Source organism: Homalodisca vitripennis, chromosome 1 (genome assembly GCF_021130785.1).
Source record: "Homalodisca vitripennis isolate AUS2020 chromosome 1, UT_GWSS_2.1, whole genome shotgun sequence".
Taxonomy (NCBI): Eukaryota; Metazoa; Arthropoda; class Insecta; order Hemiptera; family Cicadellidae; genus Homalodisca; species Homalodisca vitripennis.
This window is the reverse complement of record NC_060207.1, coordinates 155,687,641-155,706,224: the sequence shown is the minus strand read 5'-3', so window position 1 is coordinate 155,706,224 and position 18,584 is coordinate 155,687,641. Positions and strand designations below refer to the sequence as shown.

At 34.6% G+C, this 18,584-nt stretch overlaps 1 protein-coding gene across 1 annotated transcript in view; it reads right to left on the bottom strand.

Annotated features, from left to right (window-relative positions):
• The window catches only part of LOC124374384 (LIM domain-binding protein 2-like), a 162,015-nt gene that overhangs the window by 12,801 nt on the left and 130,630 nt on the right, over window positions 1-18,584 (bottom strand). The window contains 4 exon segments of the mRNA XM_046832609.1: window positions 4,890-5,013; window positions 7,621-7,830; window positions 14,385-14,557; window positions 18,300-18,402. Of these exon segments, the coding sequence (XP_046688565.1) occupies window positions 4,890-5,013; window positions 7,621-7,830; window positions 14,385-14,557; window positions 18,300-18,402 (610 nt within the window).

The following is an 18,584-nucleotide window of genomic DNA, read 5'->3' as shown; positions in this document are numbered from 1 at the left end:
CCCAGTGTACGGGGGTACCCAAAAGTAACCGGAATTGTATTGCTGGCAGCCGGCAGCGTGTAGTACACATTCCTGCCGCTAGGCGTGTGTCGCGCAACCCATTGCGAGCTCAGTGACCCCAATTCCGTTGCCCTAGTGCATTCTGTTCGTTCGTAGTGACTGTTTTCGCTAACCCTGTTTTGTTCTTGTTTCGTTTTTTGTCATGGCAAGTTTAAGTGAACAACGTGCAGCTGTGAAATTTTGTTTTTTACTTGGTAAAAATGCTGCAGAAACTATTTTAATGTTGAATACAGCTTACAAAGATGATGCTATGGGGAAAAACTCAGGTCTATGAGTGGTTCGCTCGATTTAAAAATGGCGACATGTCGATTAAGACAAACCTCGTTCTGGACGTCCATCAATTGAGAAAATTCGTGAACTTGTGCTCACCGACCGTCGACAGACAATTGAGGAACTATCAGAGAGTAGTGGGTTAACTTGGAGCTCGGTTCAGCGAATTTTAACAGGAGATTTAGGACTGAAAAGGGTTGCTGCCAAATTTGTTCCTCGACTTCTGACTGACCATCAAAAGGCACATCGAGTTGAAACTTGCCGCCTTCTGAAAGAACATCTCGAAAATGATCCCGATTTTCTGAAAAAAAGGTCATTACTGGTGATGAGTCATGGTGCTATGGTTATGACCCAGAAACGAAGCAACAGTCAAGCCAATGGAAGTCGCCATCTTCACCTCGTCCAAAAAAATGTCGGCAAGTCAAATCAAACATCAAAACCATGTTGATTTGCTTTTTTGATGCTAAAGGCATTGTTCATTCTGAGTTTGTTCCTCCAGGTCAGACTGTCAACCAAACATTTTATTTGGAGATTTTAAGAAGATTGCACAACAGTGTTCGCCAGAAAAGACCCGATTTGTGGCAGACTGGAGACTGGTTCTTCCACCACGACAACGCACCGGCACACACAGCCATCTCAGTAGGGCAGTTTTTAGCCAAAAACGGCATGGTTCCGCTGCCCCACGCACCTTACTCGCCTGACCTCGCTCCATGCGACTTTTTTTTATTTCCACACATGAAAAGAGGCTTGAAAGGTCAACAACGATTTGACAGCGTTGAAGAGGTTAAGAAAAAAACGAAGCTCGAGCTTGCAGCCATTTCTAAAGATGACTACACAAAATGTTTTGATCAATGGAAATACCGTTGGGACAAGTGTATTAGTTGTAATGGAGATTATTTTGAAGGAGATAAGGTCGTATTGTAAAAAATTTGATAATATATAATTTGTATAAAATAATTCCGGTTTTTTTTGGGTACCCCCTCGTATGTGCATGTTCAAGTACACAGTCAATATTAACTTGATCCATCTATAGGAGGAAATGAACTGAAAAATTACACAGCCAATACAAATATATCCACATACAGTTTGACTGTCACATTCATGGACATCTACAGGTACCACAGATTTTTGTTGATTTAATACTCTATGAAAAGAACTTCAGCTATGAAAATAAATAGATTTTTCCTTCTTGCATTTTTTAAGAATTATGATGATCTATAGTCACCTGTATTTTCGGGATTATAATGTTATATTTGAAGTGTTTTCATCCAAATGTTTAGAAATATTTTATTTGTGCTTGTCACATTACAATATATGATGGTTGTTTAAAGGTAACAGATGTTTGTAACTAGCTCACAAGTGGACAGAGATAAACCTGTTATCTTGGGGTGAAAAGATTTCTATGCTCAGTATGCATTGAGCTGTGGAAGCAAGTAGAAAATCATGTCACATATGAAGTGCACTGAGTGATTAGGTTTTTGTTTGCAAAAATCCACAAACCAATTTAAATCTATCACTAACTTTGTGACGTTAATGAGAGTGGAATGAGTAAATGCTGAGCGAGACAGCAGTGCATTAATTTTTAAAATGGCCTAACCAATTTTTAAAAAGAAGACCACAATGCTTGGCCTAGTCTGGTTACTGAAGACTAGTTGATAGAAATGAATAAAAAATGTGTGAAGAAATTTCCATTTTACTATTACTTAACTTTTAGAACATTTTTCATAAATTTTACAAAGGTTATTTGTGTAATTTTTGTAGAGAAGCTTGAACAGAAATTTTATACCAAGTGGGTTCCAAAATTCCTTACAGAAGACCCCAAAAAAACTAAGGCTTGTTACTATTTCTTTGAAGACTGTGATAAACATACAAACTTCTTGATCGTATTGTAGTAACTTGTGATTATACATGGGTTAAGCATAATAATTGTAAGTCAAAAAGGCAGTCTACAGAATGTGGATACATGCATTCTCCCAAAATAACCAAGATCTCCAAAAAATGTCAATGAGAAAGACCATGGAAACTGTGATTCTGGTTGGTTTCCTTGAATGAGAACAATCAATGCAGAAAGGTATTGTGAAAAACTGCAATAACTACGGCATGCAATACAAAGTAAGCATTGGAGGAAACTCAGCTCAAATACCTGACTGCTATTATATATTTTAGGATGGGAGATGTTTGATCATCCTAGATCTAGTGCCCAATGACTACCTCCTTTTTACAGCAATAAGTCCTGCCTCGTAAAACAGCATTTTGATTATCACACCGAGCTTCATGCTGGCGTTAACCAGTGGTTAAGACGTAAGGTGGTGGATTTTATTTAAGTTGGAATCGAGAAAACTTGTGTCACACTATGGTAAATATCTTGATTTGAAATGGAGATTAGGTTGATAAATAGCCCAAGACTATAGCGTTTAAATATACATAATAAAAGGTTTTTCTTTTCACAATTTTTTTTTTTAATTTCAAAAGGTTCATTACTTTCTAGACCCACTTCTTTCTTTTTTTTTACTTTCTTTTTTTGTGTTTTTATCAAATGTACCCATAAAACACAATTCTTACTGTAAAAACATCTAATTTCTTAACCCTTTGAACCCCAGACCAAAATATTGATGGTGGAAAAAACGTACCAAAATCATTTGACCTAAGAACTACCGAGAATCCCCGGAGCAGAAACAGCTGTTTTGCATACTGTTTGTAAAAAATTTATACTTTTGCTATTTTTTATGCTATTGTCTTGTATTACACACCAAAATGTCCAGAATGAAATTGTATACACAGAAAAAGATTAGTCTGAAGTATAAAAAAATGTTTAACAACATTAAAATAATTTTAAAATATATGTATATAGATTTTTAGGCAAAAAAATTGATTTTAAGATTTTTTAATTAAAAAATAAGAAATATTTTTACCATGGGCACCCACATTTTATTTTTCTAAATTTAGTTTTGTGTATGTACAAAAAAAATTATATTGATATCTCTAAAAATAAACTTTTTTGAATTTTTATATAAAAGTATGCGACTTGTAAAAACCTCTAGGCGTACAACACAAAAAATCACTGATATTACCTAAATAAATAAATTAGTAAATAAATAAATAAAAAAATTAGTATTTTAATAAAATACATAGAAATATGTATTAATACTCATAAAATAAGTATTTTACGATTTCAAATAAATATGTATTAAACGCATATATCATGGCGACGATATTACGTCGCCCGGGGATTCTCGCAACTTCATTGGCGACGATACATCGTCGCCGCGGGGATCTTCGCATATCTTCCCGGCGACGATATTTCGTCGCCTGGGGTTCAAAGGGTTAAATAAAAATATTGTTTAAAAAACTTAAAATTCTTTATTCTACTCTAATTTTTTAACTTTGTTATTCTTTTGAAGTTATAGCCGCCAAAAATAAATAAATTTTAATGCCAAATATGTTAAGTTACCGTTAGTGAAATTGGATTTATACATTTTTTCGTAAATTACTGAAAAGTACTCGGTTTTTTCCTCTGGTAATTCCTGAAGTAAAATAAGTTTAGACAGGAACAATAATTGCATGGCATTAAAAGAGTTAATATGTTTTCCTTTTATTAAAATAAGTGCATTCAATTTTCATGGAACTCAAACAACAATATTGGATGTTTATGTACGAGGCACGTCCAGAAAGTAAGTGTACTGGTACTCTTATAACTGTAGGGAACACTTTTTCGACATATTGGCAACACTGCTGCGTAGCCTGAATCCTCCCCTTCAAAACGAGACCAATCCGAGGTTAGTGTTTTGAAAACTCTTGACACAGTAGCATCTCTCGTGAAAAATGACGATCGTATCTCCCGCCAAGTGCGAAATTCGCGCCGTCATTCACTACCTTGTTGTGAGGGGTAAAGCTCCGGTTGAAATTTGAGGTGAAAACTGTTTAGACTGCCTCTTAGTTTCAGGCGTGTAGTGGGCAACCCAAGTTTTGTCTCTAGTGACAATAGAATAGAGAAAATGATCGCCTTCGAGTTCGTAGCGTTCCAAAAACTCTGGAGCTTTGCACTCGATTCAACTTGTGCTGTTCTGTCAGTTGTTTTGGGACCCATCTCGCAGACAATTTCCGATATCCGAGAGTTTCTGTGATTGTTTCATGTATCAGGGATCTGAAGATTTGGGGAAACATCGCAGAAAGTTCATCTAACGTTATCTGCGATCGTCACGGACCGCATTCTCGATTTTTTCCACAAGTTCGTCAGTCACAGTTGAAGGTCAAAAATGTATTCCCTGCAGCTGTGAGAGTACCAGTACACTTACTTTCAGGACGTGCCTCGTACATAATTGGTATTTATATACATATGGCACCCTCTGCAACTTAGGAACTAAAATTTCCCCATAATGCTGAACAACTGTTATTCTGGAAAGTATTTTTTGTTAACTGTATATGAAATAAATTGAAAGTCAATCCAATCACCTAACATTTTACAAGAAAAATTACAACACCAGTATTTGGGTAATGGCCAATCGTGTTAGTCTGTGTGTTTTACAGAACGATGGCGTGCGGAGAACTACCTTGCTTACCCGGCGGGGCAATCATCCTCTGCCACTTCTGGAACAGCGTTGTCTTGAGACAATCTCGTGGCGGCAGCGCGTACGCCTTGTGTCTCGACATCAGCTCCTGCATCGGCTCAAGGATCACGCACAACTATAACATAACAGCATCAAACTATTATTACAAAACACATTGTAATACTATCGTACATCAAACAATCACAGCTCTCTACAAATTTCCAAGGAGAAGTTGAAAGAATATATGTGACATCTCTCTTAATATTCTGTAATTAGCGGGCACATATATTTCAGTACTTTGTATACTCAGTATTCAGTTGACGTGTACATTGACATTTATATATTTTGTGAATATGATTTGTGTGCATCATTGTATTGAGTGTATAAAACATGATACAACTCTTAAAATTTAGAAGTATTTCATTAAATTATATTGTAAATTGAATTACTAAACCTTGCAGAGTATTAAAATAATATCTGCAAACAGTATTTCCTTAGTGAGGGCCTAATGGAGAAACCCGTTATTCAATTTGAAACTAACAAGTGTTGGTCAATATATCCACTAAAAATTATAAATCTAACTTAGTTGTTGTAAAGTATATACAGTAACTTTGACATAATTAATCTTAGTAGTTGTATTCATGGTAATTAGGAATGTAATAATGGTGAGGTGGTAACACTGTTGTTTCTGCACCTGCAACTGAGACAGCTGATTAAACGTATTGGCACCATCAGAGTATTGTCGTATTTTTAAAAGTTATTTGTTTTCAAAATTTCGTTTAGAATACATTATTTTAATTTGAAGAACAAGTTATAAATTTACTAAATAAAAAAAAATCCGAAAAAAATATATAGGCATACAATATAATTTCATAAAACAGTGACAGTATGAATGATGAAAATGTTTCAGTGCATAGTGCACTATTATTTGAAGGGCAAAATACTCTTAGTAGTACTGAATCAGAGGCAAATAGTGTTACTGGAATTCAAGAGCTTAAGAGTTAGTTGGAGTACAATTTTCCACATTTGAACGATGTGACTTGTGATAATAATTATGTAAATAGTGACAAGATGATAAAAACAACAAAAGGAATATTCAAACCCAAAGGACAGAAGAAGAAACAGAACACCTATACTAATGTAAATATAGATTCAAATATTCTTTTAAGTTCTGTTCTAATGGATGGTACACCTGTGGTGGACAATGAAGATCAACAAAGTGATGAACATAAAAATAAAGGAGGGCAGGTAGAAAGAGAAGAAAGTACCAAAGAACAAGACGTAGCATGAGACTGCAAGTGGGTGCAACGTGCATGTTCTACATAAAGTAAAATGTATTATTTAAAATACAAAAAGGAATAAATTTTCTTAGACATTTTCATAAAAACACAAAACCAATCAAATACTTCCATCTATACTTCAATGAAATAATATTGAAAAAAATACATTAATGAAAAGAAAGAAAATGCTGCTTGTAGTAGATTACATACATGAAATAATACTATAGTTGAAGAACTAAAAGCATTTTTTGGCATCCCACTAAATATGGGACTGCTCCTCAACTTGACCTAACAGATTATTTATCTACTAAACAGATACATTTGGTATGTTTGACACAGAATTACTATTTTCTTTTATTGTCTGGAATTTGAAATTCAGTCTTGAAGAGGGGTTTGACCGACAGAGACCTGAAAACAAGATGTTTGGTAAATCATGTCCAAGAAAAGTACAAAACATACCAACCACCTAAATCAAATATTTATGTGGGCTGAAGTCCGAACTTCTTCAAGGGAACAATAAAATACAAACTATACAACCCTGGCAAATTTTATCTAAACGTTATGGAAAAAGCAAACAAAACTTAGCCTCAGTTCTCCAAAAAACTACAAAGCTTTTAGTAAATCTATGCGACTCCTTCAAGGCTCTCACAGATCCTCCTATTGACACCAGTAGTTGTTGATAAGTATTACATTGTACAAATACAGTAATGTCTAATGTACATTTACTTTAATTTAACTAAATTAAAGCAATAAATGACTAATAACTGCTGACTATGGACAAAAACTCTCAACAACGAGGAGAGTTCCTTAAAAAAACCATGTTCTCAACAAGAACTGAGGGAAGAAGAAGAAATCTAATATGGGCATTGTATGTGGGAAAGACAATACAAATGAACTATTAAGAATAAAACACGATTATGTCCCCAGGAAAACCTTAACATACCTTTTTTCAAAAGCCTGAAATGGTTGCTGAAAATACAGAAAGAATGGGAGGTGTTGACCAAGCAGATTCTTTCATACCAAATTTTCATGAGAAGAACTAAAACGTCCAGTGGAAATGAAGTTGATATTTTGGCTCTTAGATGTTGCTGTTGTTGATAACTATCTTCTCTATAAATAACAAAGTCCAAGAAACAAATAACAAAGCTCCAATTACACACAAGAGGAAGATAGCAACCTTGCAGGTTCCCACAAAGGGCAACTGAACAAAGTGTGATGTGATCCAGCTCTGTAAAGGTATTTAAATGCTTCATTAAATTTTTAATACAAACTGTTCCTTATGAAAATACACACACCAAATCTTTTATAACTTTGTTATTTCAAATTAGGGTCTTACAACATATCATCATTTGAATCATTTTTAAAATCCCACTAATGTGAAATTAAGGCCAATAAAGCTACTTATTTAAAAATATGAATCGAAATTCAGTTGAGGATTAAGTTTTCTTGAGGATGAGACATACCCTGAGGTAGTTAAGGGTAGAGTTGGTGATGCCTTGCCGCGTGATATTCTTGGTGAGTTGGTCCAACATGCCGGGGTCCTGCTGAGTATGAAGACCTACCACGGAGCGAGGCACAAGCTCTCGGTGCGTCCTCACAGCCAGGTGCCACGATTTGATCCTCATCAGGTCGTCAAACGTAAACTCCAGGATCAGCCTGCCTTCCGTGCACACACCTGCAACCATACACATTACTAAGCAAATTCTTGCTATGAAAAATTACTGTGTTCCTACTGGAATTCAAATTGCCCGCCTACTGAAATAGTATCATACAATGGTAATATTGAAAATAATGTTGAGGTATAATATGGGATGAGGATTCTGTAATATCCTGGGACGTACGAAATGGGCAAAGTAGGAGAGACGAGTTATTTTAATAACTAAGAAAAAACTTTTTCCTTTTGGTATATGATTTTGTGATTTCTCGGAAAACAATTAAAAACTTAAGCACTTTTCAAATGTGCTAGTACTTTGTACATAGATCTTGTCGCATTCCCAATGAGTTTTAGTAAAATTCACAAGCCACTTTAAAAGTTTTTTGTAAAATATTTGCAGTATCATAAAGGTCCATAGACTATATCAAATTCAATAAATGACATCATAATTTAATATTTTGAGCCATACTAGGTCAAAAAGACATCACTACATTTCTTGACTAGGATATCAACTTCATAAATATATGTTTTTACGAGGGGTATTAGAAAATTAAGGTTCCCTATGCTGCCGAGACAGAATGCGTTATTTTGGGAGAAATCTGGCAACACTGTCTTACTCATCAGCTGTCCCTCTCTCTATCCATACCACTCGCGCCTCTCTACGTCCAACAGTGCCAGCCTAGCTGCCTTCGAAGATGGAGCTCCCTATCGTTGTTACCGCCAGATGCGAAATTCGTGCTGTGATACGTTTTTTAAATGCAAAACAGATTTAATCTATTGAAATTCATCGTCAGTTAATCGAAGTTTATGGGGAAAACTGCATATCTGTTCAACACGTTCGGAAATGGTGTGGAGAATTCAATGAAGGGCGCATGGAAATTCACGATGAAAACTGAATTGGACGGACTTCAGTTTCAGATGGAGTTGTTGAAAACGTTGAGAGATTATTGTTTGAAGATCGGAGAATCACCATTCACGAACTTGCTTTGCTTATTCATGAGATTTCCAGCACTACAATTCATAAGATTTTAACCGAAAAATTAGGCTATCACAAAGTGTGTGAGCGGTGATTCTCCATGACAACACTCGACCTCATGTCTCACGTCAAACTCAAGAACTGCTGACAAATTTTGGCTAGACTATTGTGCCCCATCCCCCCTACAGCCCAGACCTAGCCCCAAGTGATTATCACTTATTCCCAAAATTAAAGGAACACTTGGGTGGCCAACGCTTCAGTACCGATGATGAAGTCAAGGAAGAGGTTACTCGATTCCTCAAAGGATTGGCGGCAGAATTCTACAACATGGGGATAGAAAAGTTGGAGCATCGTCTACAAAAGTGTTTGGACAGAAACGGTGATTATGTGAAAAAATAGCTTAACTTTTAAGTTTTAAATTGATGTATAACACTAAGTAGAAATATAGAGCTGTCTATTTAAAAAAATCATGGGAACCTTATTTTTCTAATACCCCTCGTATTTTATAACTTGTTAAAAATAAAGAATATGTAAATACAACCTGAGAATAAGACGCATTATTTTTAATGCGATTTACTGATTCAAGTCTATAACGGACTAGGAGTGAACCCTTACAAACAAAAGATGTCTCAATATCTAACTAATAGCTGAAACAATATCTGCTAGTCAAGATTTGTGTGATTTAACTGATTCAAGTCTACAAAAGAATAGGAGTGAAAGGTGAACCATTACATACAGGTACACGAGATGTCTCAGTAATCTAACTAAAGGTACAGAAAATGGTTTGTCCAAAAGGTTTGTGATTTATTTGAACCTTATTCCCCTCATATTCTCCAATTTTTATAAGAAGTTAAGATAATATTGCTGCAATAAATAAGAACTTAGTTGTGATATTTAGATACCTTCACCTAAACACATCCTCAATTGTGGAAATGTAAATCATTACGCAAGAAACACAGCAAGACCAAGCAGTGATGTATATAGTGCTCTGAAGCTTATGGTAACACCTCAGTGTGTGATCAGTGTGAGCTTGTGTGCTCTCTGTTTTTATCCCTGTTTTATCTTATCATGTGCTGACAAACCTGTCATGTTTGCTCAGGTGATGGTGTTTTCTTAAAACTTGTCTGCTGTTACTTTTTAGTTTCAACATAGTGTGTTACTTTCTCATTTGTGTAATCATTTGTGTATCTAATCTTTTAGTATAATCAGACTATTTTAATCATATATATATATTTTAACTACCAGCATATTAATAGCAAACGCTTAAAAATCTATAAATACACAAGCGGTGTGTGTGTACATGTATAAATAACCAATCATTTCACAAATGTCACAACAAAAACGTATTGATACAAATGTATAGTTTTTACAAAATCTTCTCAAAAGTTTAAATTAATATTTCTAACTAATCCACTAGTTTGAGAAAATTTATACACACTTAAAAAGTACAAGGAACAGAAACCTGGATGACAGTTCTTTTGAATAAACTAGTAAAGATTGTCATTCAAAAGACACAGTACACAACAAATTGTTATACTCAATCCTTTTACTATTGATAAAAATCTTTGTACATTATTTTATCGACCAATGCCATTTCTGTAGTGTTAGAGCCAGTGAACTAGGAAGACTTGTGTGGAATATCGACTGCAGTGCTTCACTGATGGTACAAAGTTCCAGTATTTACATTTAAAATACACCTCACATCACAAAATGCAGGTCCTTTAAGTCTTTGAATATGAATTATGAAATTTAGTTTGTTGCTACTGTATTGTTTCATTCTCGGAAAGAAAATAAGCAGTATAATATATTCATGTATAATTATATTACTAAAACTACTTTTATCAAACTTTTAAAGTACACATCCTTTTTTTTTATTTATAAACTGACCACTTTTTGTTTTGTATCTTATAGTTTCATTTATGTACAACATTTAAGTTGTTCTTAAACTAGCAAAATTTTGATGCAAAATAATCTGTTCACATTTTTATTTTCACATTACTTCATAAGGCTGGTCACCACCTCCCCCCAAATTTCCAGGTTAAGTGCCACAGAGTACTTCTTAGCCCTAATGTCTCCTGGTGAAATAAGAGAGATACCTTTTATTTTTTGTATAGCAGATCAAAATAAAGAAATTTTGACAAAAAACTAAACACATATTTAGTGAACAGTCATCCATTTAACAGAAAACAATTAATCATAATATTTATATCAATACTTGAGGAAATAACCAGTAAATTCTCCAAAAACTGTGCCGGGAAATTTTATAGCCATCAGAGTAGATTTAGTCACGGAATATTCGCCCTTTGAGTGCCAAACAATTTTGAAGAGGTGGTGCTGTCAGTGCTAAGCTTTTATGACAGGTTACCTCAGTGCCAAGCTCTCTACTGGTGTTTTTGTAGTGTTCATTCAAATAATTCATAACTTAAAAAAATAAACATAAGGAGATGATTTTTTTCTACAATTATGTAGGGGGAAAAGTACAAGGGTGGTTTGATAGGTCTGGTAAATTTGTATGAAAGAGTGGGAAATTTTCGGAACCTACACTGTTTTTGATAAGCCTGATATTTCCACGGATATTACAAGTTTTGAATCACAGCTCTTATTAGTTGATTGTTGGCAGCCAGCTGAAGAGGAAATGCATAGTTAGTTCCTTAGGATGGAGAAAAATGAATTTCGTCAGTTCATTAAACATATTTATTTGAAGGGTTGGACAGCTGCACAGATCAAATCCGAGTTAGATGAAGTTCATGTGGGTTCTGCACCAACATTGAAGACCATTTACTTTTGGCTCAATGAGTTTAAATATGGTTGGTGAAGCACAGAAGATGAAGCACGCTTCGGTCGGCCCATTGAAGTTACCACACAGGAAGCATCGATTACATGCATGATATGGTAATTGAAGATTAAAAGTTTGCAAGATAGCTAACATTGTAGCATCTCAATTGAAATGAGTGCACATAGCTTCCTCCATGAAGAAGCTATGATTATTTTGGACCAAAAATGGAAACGAATTAACATTTCTACTCCGAATTTCACACTTTTCAGGTGCAATCTACAGCACTTTTTGCGCAGATTCATAAGTGTGGATGAAACTTGGATCCACCATTACATTCCAGAGACCAAACAACAGTCTAAACAATGGACGAAGAGTGGGGAGAGTGCATCAAAGAAGGCGAAGACTGTCTTGTCAGCTGGAAAGGTGATGGCCACTGTCTTTTGGAATTAAATTTTATATTAAAAAATGTTTTTACGTATTGGTTAAGAAACATTTTAATTTTTTAATCTTAAGTATAACTTAGCAAGTTTCAAAAAAAGTAAGTATCTGTAATATTGAGTATGCCTTTTCTTATAAATTAGTGCAAAGTAATGAAAATCTGCACTCTCATAAAAGCTATCTCTCATTTTTGACAAATAGCTTTTACTAGCTGTAACAAATCAAATCAAATCAAAATAAATCTATGTTAATTTGATTTATTAAGTATAAAATGAGACTAAGTAAAATGCCATATGCCAAAATTTAGTAACAGAATAATACATATCTGAAAAGCCGACTAGAGTTCATCCTCGGGATTTTTAAGATAAACTCGTGGACCAATGTCAACAGCCCCAGCACTTTTCGAAAATACCTGTGAGCCAATCTCATTGGTTCTTGGCACTAAAAGGGTTAATGATCTGAAATCAAGATGTATGAAGCATGGAAAGTTTCATCTCCAATGCCGCTCAGAACATAAATAAAAGTCTGTGCTAATAATCTTACGGAAATGAGTATTTTTTATTTTGTCACTGTTGCACTGTATAGTGAACTTGAATACCTTTTGATCAGTAGAACTGAAAAACTTTATAAATCACTCTATATACTGTAGAATATATGTTAAACCTAATTAATTGTTTAGCGTTTAAAAAAAGTTTTAATAATCTGTACATACAAATTCGGGTAATATGATATGTAATAGCTATGTGGCCAAATAGTTACTGTAAAACTAAAATTTATTCTGACATATAAACCTATTTCAGGACTTTAAAAATATCAAACTTACAATCCATTTGAATTGAGAGGTATAACAAGCCTTATAGACACCACACAAGAGGAGACAAGACTCCTCATTGACAACAATCTTTAACTAATACTTTACGGCTGGATATCATCGACCTGATTCATCAAAGAGTGATCCGATCTACGCCCTTACTCAGTACCATTCTATACATAAAGGCTACAGAGGTGTTACCAATGGCAGCTCTACTATATATCCATAGGCTACAGAGTGTTACCACACCTTCTATATCCTAATGACCACCTTTAACCGCGTTCACAGTAAGAGACTAGCCATCAGGTCTAGCCAATACTTTATAGTAGGTTACCATCGACCTGATTCATCAGTGATCTGATCATAAAGGCTACAGAGGTGTTACCAATGGCATCCTCTATATCCTAATGACCACCTTTAACTGAGTTCACAGTAAGAGACTAGCCATCAGGCCTAGCCAATACTTTATAGTAGGGTACCATCGACCTGATTCATCAGTGATCTGATCTAGGCCCTCACTCAGTATCACTCTGTACATAAAGGCTACAGAGGTGTTACCAATGGCATCCTCTATATCCTAATGACCACCTTTAACTGAGTTCACAGTAAGAGACTAGCCATCAGGCCTAGCCAATACTTTATAGTAGGGTACCATCGACCTGATTCATCAGTGATCTGATCTACCTCACTCAGTATCACTCTGTACATAAAGGCTACAGAGGTGTTACCAATGGCATCCTCTATATCCTAATGACCACCTTTAACTGCGTTCACAGTCAGACTAGCCATCAGAGCTAGCCAATACTTTATAGTAGGTTACCATCGACCTGATTCATCAGTGATCTGATCTACGCCCTCACTCAGTATCACTCTGTACATAAAGGCTACAGAGGTGTTACCAATGGCATCCTCTATATCCTAATGACCACCTTTAACTGAGTTCACAGTAAGAGACTAGCCATCAGAGCTAGCCAATACTTTATAGTAGGGTTACCATCGACCTGATTCATCAGTGATCTGATCTACGCCCTCACTCAGTATCACTCTGTACATGAACGCTACATAGGTGTTACCAATGGCATCCTCTATATCCTAATGACCACCTTTAACTGCGTTCACAGTAACAGACTAGACATCAGGCCTAGCCAATACTTTATAGTAGGGTACCATCGACCTGATTCTTCAGTGATCTGATCTACGCCCTTACTCAGTATCACTCAGTTTGATCAAGAGACATCCAGTAAGGAAGGATGGTAAAACCGAGTCAAACTTCCTTCCAAATCCAAATCAAGGCCTGAAAGACTCCATGTCTCCCTGGAGATTTAAACGAGTGATGGAATTTACTAACCAGCGTTCTTTATTCGGAATGAACAATTTTTTGTCATATGGCCCGACCAATTGGAGGAATAAGGCAGACATTTTCTATAATTCTACAGCTAAATATTAGTAGTAAAAACATTTGAAGTTTAACATTGTTCTCATGAGACTAAAACCTAAATGTTGCCAGTACAGCTGGCTAGATAGGCCAACTATTTTTATTCTTATAGAGAATTGTTACATTGGTCTACTTACCTTGGTAAACATGGGCTTGCCGTGATGAGTCACCATGGTGCATTGATCACAGTCTAATGTAATACTCGTGTTGTGGAACGATTCCTTCGGGTGCTTCAGGTTGTAATACAGTTCGGTCACACCACCTTCGAATATACTCCTGAAGTACCGGGGGATCAGCGTCCTTCCTATTGCTGCAAAAAGAACCAACACAATTAGGTACATCTTACAAAAATACAGTAAAAGATACTATACATAAAACAATTCTTTTAGACCCACTCCACCAGTTTCACCACCATGTATAATTTAGGAAAACCAGTCAACATTTTAGTTATAAATTTTGTCTTCTTTAACCAAGCTGTGCAAAACAACTAACCAAGGAGATGGATTATTCACCTCATTTGCTGAGTGAGGAGTGGCCTAATACCACTATTAATAATAAAGTATCCTTGATTTTAATTTATAATCGTTAAAGTATAATTAAGCGATTCTGGGAAAACCAACGTGATACTACTGACAAAAAGTAGAAGTTTTTATATTGCCACTGGTTTGTTTTAAGTAGACTGTGTACATAATGATTAACCAAAACATAATGTGTAGTGTAGTGGTAAGCAAAATTTAAATTCACACCTTAAGTTTAGAGAAACTGGAAGAGTAGTTAAGAAATATCCTAGCCAACCCATGACATCAGAATAAAATATAGAATGTTTAGGAGGCATGTTTGCTAGGCTATAGAAATGCACTGTTTGCTCGATATAGTTTTGGATTAAGTATGCCAAAAACCACTATTCAAAGTATAATTTACAAATGTTTGAGACTAAATGCTTGGTAAGTTTAATTGCTTCATTTAAGCAAGTTTCATCTCAATGGAATTACTTTTAGCTACTAGCTTTGAGAAAACTTGTTCACAAGAATGGTTGTATGAATAGTCACAACTGCCGGAAATAAAGATTTCAGCAACCCAATCAAAATTGGAATATATTCATGATACACTAAATGTACGAGGCTTGTTTTTTTAAGTATGTACCATTTATGTATATACCATAGTATATAGTACCATAGTATATACCATAGTATGTACCATTTATATCAAATTGTTCTTAGCAAAATGCTGTGATGAAATCTTGAGTTCCTTTTACCAAATGTGGATGAGTATTACCACACAGAAATACACGTTTCACAATAAAAACGTCACAGAGCACACTTCAAGAAATTTGAGGAAACACTTCTGATAATGAAGAATTTGTTAAATGTCTATTCATTTTCACTTTATCATGTACTTCATGGTGATTATTGAGGATCATCCACTTATCATGAACATTTTTTTGTCCAACTTTAAAAGGTCTTACCCATGAGTGTCAGTCCATTAATGATGTTTTGTCCATATACATAAAAATTCCTATGGTAAATTTCAAACGATTTCATGCCTTAAGCATGAAGAAAAGAACAGCACGTACTTTACTCCCTGTGGGATTTTTAATTGACAGGAGAACAGGTGTAAAAGCAATTGATTTTTGCTGTAAATGCATCTGTGCCTTGCTAACAGATGAAGGTAAATAGTGTGCAAGAGCAAGACACCGACCGCAAAACAGCAACTATGGAATTTCAAAATGGTATTTACTTTAAAAAAAAAACAGGCCTCGCATATGTGTGGTATGATATGATGTAAGAACCCTTTCATTTTTGCAGAGAACACAATTGGCGACACTAACTACTTGGACACTATATGTTCACACAAACTGAAGACAGATAAAGAGGTAATGCAATATTTCAGCACAATAGAGCACTGCCTCACCACAATCTGATAGTCCTCAACTCTCAACAAACAACACCCTGACCGTTGAATTGAATGGATAGTACTAGGTTATGGGTGCTAAGACACCATGACTTAACTCCTTTAAATTTGTTTTTTTAAGGTTATGGAAAAAAATACACACTTAACACTTAAGGGGGAAAAAATCAACACAGCAATAACAACTGACTTCTACCACATTAAGCGGATCTGAATGGAGATCGAACAAAGTCAAAGTCAGCTTTATTTACATGTACATAGAGTACAGTATTGCGAACATGCTTTATGATTGCCATGCAACTGAGGAGCTCATATAAAAACCTAGAAAGGTAGTTTTAAATCTTTTGTTATTTGATACAGCAAAATTATATTTAACCTTGATTTGGTTACTTATTTTTTTAGCTCAATAACATATTATCTACCCTATATATATATATATATATATATATATATATATATATATATATATATATATATATATACACACACAAATTTTTGACATTTGTTTTCATACAATCAAAACCTTTTGTCCTTTGTGTTCTTACTAAGTATCAGTAAGAGATCACCACTAAAAGATATGATTTACTCCATTCATTTTTTACATACAATCATCATTGCATCCATCAAATTAAAACACCTTCCTCATAGTATCAACTGATAGACAACTGTCTTTTACTTATTGTAAAATGTTGTTCATATTTTGTTTTTAATACTTAAACAAAAAACCATAGTTTTATAGTAAAAACCAGTAATAACCTATTGCTGTGTCTGCATTTTCCCCATTAATCCGTCAGTCCATTAGGTGTTTTAAGATGACCCAACTCCATCTGTATAAAAAGTCTTTGTTCGTTGAATTAAAAACATTTTGTCTTTGACTGGAAATAAAATTAAACCAGGATAAAAAGTGTCAAGATTTTATTGTGATTTTATCAAATATGTTACTGCTGAAAATCTTCATACTATTTTCCTTATGTTTCTTTTTCTCCCAAAAAACTTTTTTAAAGAAAAAAATATATTTATCAAATTGGAATTACCTTAAGGTTTGAGGAACAATAACCTTCAGCAAATACTGTAACTAACAACAGTTTTTTAATGTAACAAATACTTCCATTAGATTTTATTTTGAGCTTTGTTATGGTAAAAACTAAATGAGAAGCAATGAATAATCATACTCAACAATGAGAAAGATTTTTTAAAACTACCATTAATGAGTGAGAGGGGCACTTAACTCTCGTAGAAATTACCAATGATATCAATGCTTAACCATCCTTTAATGTTAATACTAATTTATCTATAAAACTGTATTATTTTTACTTCTGATAGAGGTTTTAACTGTTATAAAGTAAAAAATTAAAATAAACATAGACAATTACTTATTTTCCAAATGAAGGTTCATATAGTTACAATTTTGTTTATAGAGTAAATTTTTTCCTTGGTTTTGTCTCATCAAGACCCTTTATTTGACATCCTACTCAATAGGTCTTCCTATGCCCAAATTTTGAGTTGCCCCCACCACCTATTTTTAGATGAAGGTGTGCAATTTTAAAACATGCTAAACCAACTTCAGTTTAGTTAAAGTAATCAGATAACAGTTCACATTTGAAAATATTAAGTTGTTCGAAAGTTAAAAAGAGGGAGAATTAATTTTGACCATGAATGTTTCGAAGTAAACACAAAAGTAGAGAAATAAATGTCATTAATTTTTCAACAATCGTGTGGAAACTTTCTTTCACAATATTTGAGTGTTATTATCAATCATTATCCAAATTATTCTTCTCTAGGAAAGGTTTATTCAGATTTTATTGTTGTGACCTCCACTGAAATTGGTAAAAACAGGAAATACAGGGTTCTCCTAAGGTATGCAATCATGTACACAGGTACACAAGATAGATGGAAAGGTTGCAGAAGCTGCAGTGGTAAGTGGTGCGACTGGCCCACTTTCTACAGAGGAAGAGAAGAGGAGCAGAAACGGTGACACTGACACGGATTTGCTACTGGTGAAGGCATTTCATGTACCGACTCTTCACTATTCAGCAAGCAATCTTAGTGGTTACTCTCACAGGCAGGTTTTCTGTGTGTACTCAAATACCAATACCCAAAACTTTAATAACAAATAATTATACTCTTAAATACAGGCTACTTACTATATCTCTTAGGTCCATCTTCTAAACATAATGTAAGCGTGAGGGTTGCGTCGTCTTCAAAAAACTCTGTTGCAAACGCATCCCACCAAAGGTTGTCACTTTCCTGAAAGAAAAAATTCAATTGAAAGTTCTCCAACTCAAAAAAATAACACAGGATTTAACTGAACCCTGAATTGTTCCTAATTTAAAAATACTTTCTGACCATTTTTAGGATACCACATATATTTGAACTAGAATATTACTGTAAGTCTTTAATAGAGTATTTTTAAGTATTGATTAGCTTTA